General features: G+C 40.6%; 1 protein-coding gene across 7 annotated transcripts in view; it reads right to left on the reverse strand.

The window, feature by feature from the left end:
• Positions 1-1,007: 1,007 nt before the first annotated feature.
• tcerg1b (transcription elongation regulator 1b (CA150)) overlaps positions 1,008-7,588 on the reverse strand; it is a 32,635-nt gene continuing 26,054 nt past the window's right edge. For 4 of the 7 annotated variants that reach the window (XM_042498913.1, XM_042498914.1, XM_042498911.1 and 1 more), the window contains 8 exons: positions 7,118-7,236; positions 6,713-6,863; positions 5,551-5,715; positions 4,950-5,132; positions 3,811-3,990; positions 3,496-3,579; positions 2,524-2,624; positions 1,008-1,288 (listed from right to left, as the gene is read on the reverse strand). In XM_042498913.1, coding sequence (XP_042354847.1) covers positions 1,021-1,288; positions 2,524-2,624; positions 3,496-3,579; positions 3,811-3,990; positions 4,950-5,132; positions 5,551-5,715; positions 6,713-6,863; positions 7,118-7,236 — 1,251 coding nt within the window. In that variant the 3' untranslated portion in view covers positions 1,008-1,020. Of the gene's footprint in view, positions 1,289-2,523; positions 2,625-3,495; positions 3,580-3,795; positions 3,991-4,949; positions 5,133-5,550; positions 5,716-6,712; positions 6,864-7,117; positions 7,237-7,588 lie in introns of all 7 variants that reach the window. The other 3 variants (XM_042498912.1, XM_042498910.1, XM_042498908.1) reach the window with 1 other exon arrangement.

The following is a 7,588-nucleotide window of genomic DNA, read 5'->3' on the forward strand; positions in this document are numbered from 1 at the left end:
TTGTTATTTATTGTTTTTTCTAATAAGGACTCAAAAGTGTGAAATAAAGTTTTATAGAAAATCTGAGAGGCAGAGGAGGAAGAGCACTTGTAATGAAATTTGAGCTGCAGTGATAGACCAGCCACCCCATCCTCTAAACAGGTAAAGAACGGTCCCTAAATATAAAACATGACTCAGCATATCTTGTCAACACAGAAAACATGTCAGCATTATTTTCTCCATATGGATCAAAGCTTCCTCCAGTAATATCTTTACAAAAGCAGAAAGTTTTCATAAAAATCCACAAGATGGGACACCCTCTAGCTCAGTTGTTAGAGCGGTTGCCCCACGTACAGAGGCTTAGATCCTCGCCGCAGCAGGTTTGATTCCAGCCTCAGCCCTTTGCTGCCTGTCATCCACTCTTTCTACCCCTTCCACACGTAAGCTGTTCTATCATCTAAAAGGTAAAAAAGCCCAAAAGATGATCTTTAAAAATCCACGGGACACCGTATTGAAAAACAGTGGAAGTTGCCTTTATTTCATTCAACAGAGAAATTGCTGCAACATCGGAGTAAACCACTGAGCAGAAACTAACATTCACACTGAGCCGCTGAAACAATGACTGGCACAGTGGAGCAGTAAGGCTTAAGGACGCCTCAGACACATGCACACACGCGCACTCACGCACACATCACACGCACACACAAAGATGCATTCTCACACACACACACGCATCTTCATTTACATCAGCTATCTTACACCTCTGTGGCTGCTCGGGCAGCAGCCTCATCACAATCCCTCTCCCTCTAACGTGGTCAGTCAGAGGGGAGGGCTCAAGGGTCACCTTGAGATCAGGTAACCTCTGTTCCCTGCTGTTGCGTTAAATGCAGGGCAATTTCAGGGCTAAGAGTGGACATAACACAGAGACCTTAACCGTTCATCTCTATGGTACATCTCTAAGCAACATGAGCCCCAGCAATAACACTGAGAGGCCCGCCGTGGGCCGGGAGGGCGGGGTTTAGGGGGGGGTGATCAGGGAGATCATGCTCTGGCCAAAGGGAGGGCGAGGTGGAGTAGGAACCGGCCGAGAAGATGATGCGGTTGGTCACACTTGGTAGAGCGTCGGGTGGGCTCAGAGGCAGTGGGGGGAGGCGGTGGGCCACGGCGATCCAGGTCTTCGATGTAGAACATGATGAGCTTCCTGCGCTCCTCGGGGACACACTCCAGAACGAGGTACCGCTTATCGTTCTGGAGGATCTTCTCCACATCCTTCAGATGCTGCTCTGACTCCTGAATCAGCTTTCTCGACCTGAGGGGAGGGAGGACATGAGAGAGGCAGAAAGCACTCAGAGGCAGGATGGTGATTCTGTGAAAAATATTAAGTACAACAGCTGCTGTTCAGATTTTGGTTTAAGTCCCTTTACGAGATACAATTTTGAGTTATCTAACCAGTTAAATTATTCCATATGAACTTACATTTATGTACCCTTTTATTAACATTATTAATAATAATAATAATAATACTAAATTTATATGTTTTGTTTTTATTTTTGTCTTTCTGTATTCCTTAAATTCCCTCCTTTCTCTTCTTTTATGATCTATAACTCCATCATTAATATGTCCATAATTTCTTAAAATTAAAACATTTTTACAAAGATACAATTTCGTACTGTCAGACCTTCCTTTGCATTAAGTCACTTCAAGTCAAATGATTTGATTGATCAAAAAAAGGCAGATCGCTGCACAGTGGCAGTCTATAGGTGGTGCCATCACATCCTGTGTGTACATGTTTGCAGTTTCCCTCAACTCAAATGCTATTTGTCTCAGAATTATCAAATCATTTACCGAAGTTAACAGACCCAAAAATGAAAAAAGGACTGATTTCATGCATACATTCAAAAAAATGTTTTTCTCACAGTCTGCTCAGCTATGACAAGTGGAGTTCATCAGCTGTCCTGAGTCAAGCTGTGACCCGTCTGTTCACGCTGCTGCAACTTTTCTCTGCAACCTTCTAAAATAGTTTCGTCTTGTTGTGAATCTTTGGTCTGAACTGGGCTCTAGATTTCTGGCCTGGAACAGTATCAGATTATATCTACTGCATATTTGGTGATGAAACTGACCGCTCCTTTATTATTATCTATTTGGGCAACATTGCGGCTCATCCTTTGGCCCAAGACAAATACCAACTAAAGATAATACTAGCTGCCAGCAAGAAAGCTGTAACATGAAAAGGGTTACAGGCCAAACCTCCACCAAAGACTGATACATTTCTGCAGTACTGGGAAAGATGGATTGTGTATGTGACCTCACAAGGTGATCACTGAATATTTACCACTTAAACTGACCTGTATATCAATCAGTGCGATTGCTTGTATAAATAAAGGTGACTAACTGTCTATACATCCTGCAGTGTTTAACTGTATTGCAATGTCCTTTGGGAAAAAATAAGTATATTTATATATAAAACAATTTGAAATTTTTAAATTGCTATTATGACACTTGTTTTGATTTTGCCTTCTGGTAAGTGAAAGTGAGTGTACAGACCTGTATGTGATGAACTTTGTCTCCTTCAGCAGGGTTCTGAAGTCAGCTTTGGCTGTGATGTACTTGTCTTTGATGTAGTCTTCAAACTCCCGCTGCCTCTTCTACAAACACACAGATTAACACTTAAGACATGAAAATTCAGAGCAAATGGATGAAACTGCTACAACCTAAGACCCCAGTCAGACCGATCAAATGTAAGCAGAGGTTAGCTTTCTGTAATGGTATTTAATCAGAGTGAATAGTTTTACTAGTGCTAAAGTAGTAGTAGTAATAGTGATTTCTCCTCTGTCTGAGGGTCACATGTACCCACAGGGATCTCACCACTTGTCCATGTATTATTATGGAGATTTTAAGGTAAAAATTCAGGACTTTATTTCATAACAAAATAGCAGTTACGCTAAGGAAAGGTGATTCAGACGTTAGTCAGACATTCTAAGTCGGAGACCCCTCAGCCGACTGAAATTGCTTTAAGTCGAGCATTTGGGGCTGTTTTTTTTTTTCTAGCCAGTGTGTTGTACAGTGTTTTTTAGAGCAGAGTGAGCACTATTTACTTTAACACCAGTCTTTGGTACCAGCAGTTGTGTGGACGCAGGCAGCTGCACAGAGGATCTGTAAAGCTTTGAGAAAACATTATCTTCTCTCTTCTGCTGAGAAGTAAAAAATTTACAGCTCACAGCAACTTAAAACGACACTTTATCTGGCTTTTGTTTGATATGTACTGTCTGCAAAAAACTGTAAATGGAAATAAATAGTACAATATTCGTATTGAACAGCCAAATCTGACTGGACTGGCATTAATTCTGTGTTTGATATAGCCCTAGACCTTTTTTTTCTTTCATCATTTTGCTTAAAAATGTTCTAATGTAGCTACAGTGTGTCTGGTTCACAGAACTCTGTTCTGTAATTGTTGTCAGAAAGTGTCTGTAATCTTGTATCACTTTACAATTATTCACACAAAATAATACAGCTTACTCTGTCGCTGGAGGAGAACTTAATACAGCGAGGGTCTTCTTTGATAACCTTCTTCACCTCCTTCCATGTGGTTGTCAGAGTGATCTACAACACAAAAAAATAGCTTATAAACTGTTATCAGGGATCAAGCTGAAGAAAGTCCATCATATTTGATGAAACACATAAACAGACACGACATTAAAAGCTGCAGAGTGTAAGTTTCCTTCCATGCTGGTTTAAAGTTCTTAATGCACACAAGCAAAAAGCAAACATAGACAAACTGAAGAGCTTAGTACAGGTGACATTTCCTGCTTTTGGCACCTTTTTACTTCTCACCATGCTGGTCTCATCCAGTAGCTGCCTGAAATGTTCCTTCTTCTTCTTGGCCAGTGCTTCTACGTGTTCGTTAAACAGCTTCTCCTTCTCCTCTCTCTCAAGCAGTGATGCCGACTCCCAGCGATGGTCCTTCCGCAGGTTACGACGAGTGTCTGACCACGTTGCATCTGAAGACCGTACCTGAGGAATGATTGAACCCAAACACTTCAACACCTGAATCAAATGTTACATGGGATCAAAGTCAAACTATGATGACACAAGTTAGTCTTGCGCAGGCCAAGGTATCTGCATTTCTCACATGTTTGGAAAGTGCTCTTAGAACATTATTTCGCCTTATTTGGTGGTGTAAGAACATGAAAACATTCTGGGAGGAGGTGAGAGTTATAACCAAGAAGTTTATTTCAAAAAGAATCCCGCTGGGCCCGAAGCTTTTTTTGTTGGGCCTGTATCCAGTGAAATATAACTATAGCCAAAACGAACAAGCATTCATAGACCTTGGCTTGCTTTATGCTTTAAAATGTATTGGTGATGTTATCAAGCCTTTCATTAGAGAGGATAACTTAAATATTAAAAGGTAAACAGCATATATTTCAGAACAGATGAAGCCCCTTTACAAATTATGTAAAGGATTTAGATCTGTTACATGATTAAGTGAATGACTAATTTTTGTGGACCACGCAGATTCTGAGCCTGAGTAAATTATCGTTTTATTTTTTTAAATACATCTCATATTTAGCATTTATTGTAATTATTGTACTCCATTTTGTATAGACTACCATTTTTTGACATTTGAGGAGCAATTTTGTTTTTATTTTATGTATTTTTTCCTTTCTATTTTTTTATTTCCCTCTCTCTTATGCTCTGTAATAAGACACAACTATGTCTTATGTGTTATAGGATTGTAAAAACTGTGTTTTAAAGCATGGAAAATCTAACTAATATTGTGGGGAAAAAAAGAAAGTGCTCTAAAACATCCTCTATGGTAATCCCTGCAGTCGGTCGCAGTCACAGCTGTAAAATCTGACTCATTTATAAAGGGGCTCACAATTGACATACAACCATGCCTTGTCTGAATACATTTGTTTTATCACATGACAGCAAGTTTCACAAGAAAATGAAAAAACTGCAGAGCGTCTCACCATATCAGACATGAGAGCTTTGAAATGCTGGATGGCCTCCTCCCTCTTGTGCTGCTCCCTCTCTCGGTCGATCTCTTTGGTCTGTTCTGATCGAGCCTTCTGCACCTCCCGCTCCCTCTCTCTGAGACTGGCCTCGATACGAGCCTGCCGCTCCAACTCTCGCTCCTTATCGATGTCCACGCTCTGTGGAGGATGAAACATGAGGTCTGCGTCAGTGTCATTTGTCATGTGATGCCGACAATGAGGACTGCGCTCAAAATCAGAGCATCAGGGTTAGTTAGTAACATCAAAGTTGTCACTGGGGTGGAATAAATCTTACTAAGTTTTGCCTGACGACTAAAGACGTATTTCACTACGGGAAAGATAGCCTGTCAATAAAACTAGGTTGTCTATGCAGCAGACAGATGCAAATACTTTTGAAATTGGTGCTACATGATCCGAGAAAACTATTGCTTTGAGCACTCTGTGTATCAAAGTATCAAAGTATCAATAATTTTTCCAACATAAATATTCAGTTGCCAAACTCGCTCTGACGCAGACCACACATCGCCAGCACACACACTGAAACCATTGTCTTCTGCACACAGAGAGCTGCTCCTACCTTGGCTTGTTTTTCCATGTACTGTTTGAAAAGTTCTTCTCTGAGTGCGGAGCTCTCCACAGCCTTGTATCGTGAGTCAGTCTCTAGTCTCTCTTTCACTTTGCTCCACCGCTGGCCTCCCTCTATGTGCTGCTCACTTAGGAGATCAAAGAAGTCTAGCTTCACCTGGGAGCAAAACACACACACACACACACCAATCTAAATTGGAAATCTGTCCAAAATCAAATGATCAGCAGGAGAGCAGTATGCATGCAGATAGTATTAGTCCTGCAGAGGTCTTAACTTATAGTCTTTCAAACTCCTTCACCTTAAAAACACCACAGTGTTATTCTACAGAGATATCGTACATTCATATTTAAGTTTTGTGGCGTTTCCACCAGCAGGTTGGTACAATTCAGATCAGCTCTGTAAACATTTTTTTGCATTTCCTTTGAGTAAAGCTGAGGACGGTGCTTTTGGAACCTTTGGAACAATCCTCAATTTTGGTCACCTCTCTGCTTGGGGTACCCAGCACACAGATCCCGTACTTATAGGTGTAGCTAGAAACGCTGTAGTCTGTTGATTGGTCAGTAAAATATCAACACCCAGAGCTCAGCAGGGCTGAGCTGTGGCTGGTTTTTCCACTGGCTGGTTTTTTCATACATTAGTAAATTACAACTATACAATGCAAGGATGTTTGCAGTCTCTAGCAGCAGCTGTAGACTGAAAACATTATTTTTTTAATTTACTGGGCTGACTGCCGGCAACTTTAAATGTGAAATGTAATCCTCACTGACAAAACTAACGTGTCAGATTGTCGGAGCTTTGTTCGGTGTGCTTGGGCAAAATAAATCCCCACTCTTGCCTGACAAGGAGTAAATTCACAAACCTGCTATTTATAAATGTCCCATAGAGAGACTCTCACTGCAGTCTGCTTATTTTTGTGCAGTCCTGTTCTGTGGAAGAAAAACAGGGTGCAGACTCAAGTCTGTATCACCCGTGAAAAAGGAAACACAGCAAGAGCTGCTGGACGGAGCAGTGCGGGACAATAATCCCACCCACATATAACAGAACTATCTGTGGTGAAAACACAAAACAGATCTAGGTATCTCTTCGTAGGTGGTCATTTTGGTTCCAAAGGTACCATACCGAAAGCCTTTGATGGAAACGTGTTTTTGGATACCTTCTCTCCTCTGGACTTGGAGTCCTCCTTCTCTCTCTTCCTCATGGCGGTAATGTATTCCATGAAGATGGCCTCTCTGTCCTTCATCTTCTCGATAGTCTTAAATCGCGGGTCTCGGCCGTGCTTCACTGCAAACTCACTAAAAGTTGTTCTATGAAGATTAAAAAAAAAAGAAGTTTGAAATGATCTATTCACCACAATAAGAAAGGAAAAAAACAATGACTTATTATGTTAAATACTAAAAAATATATTATGTGATTTAATATCTTGTGTAAACTCCAGAAAAACAAGGGGATTGTAAAAAAACTGTACAATAAAATTACATATCTGTTTCACTTGTGTTAAATATCAATATTGGCCTTTAAATAACAAAGTACTAGTATAAAAACGGCCCTGTCTGTTTACCTCGGTGTGAACTTTGCCTCCTCCATCATCCTCCTGAACTCGTCTTTGGCCTGCATCAGCTTGTTCTTCTTCTCCTTCCTCTCCTCCTCCGCTCGTGTCTTCACATACTGATCAAACACCTGAAGTGGACAAAAATCACAGAACTATGACTAAAGGATTTTCACAAAAAGCCAGTACAAGACAAAATTATATTAGAGAGTGAGAATGAGTAACACTCAGTAAGTTTACATGTTCAGGTTAGTTGAGCGTTACAGGTCGATGAGGCCATTTTATCTGGACTACTGTCCTTGTCCCAGTATACAAGCACTGGGGAGAATCGATTTATTGACAGATGTATGTCCGACTAGCCACTGTAGGTGGAGATATGCCCCCTTTCAGCTAGTTGCTACAGACCCATATTATTTATATATATTATTATATCTATATTATTATATAATGTTCTTATATATCTATGATACAGACAGAATCGCA

This window comes from Plectropomus leopardus, chromosome 13 (genome assembly GCF_008729295.1).
Source record: "Plectropomus leopardus isolate mb chromosome 13, YSFRI_Pleo_2.0, whole genome shotgun sequence".
Lineage (NCBI taxonomy): Eukaryota > Metazoa > Chordata > Actinopteri > Perciformes > Serranidae > Plectropomus > Plectropomus leopardus.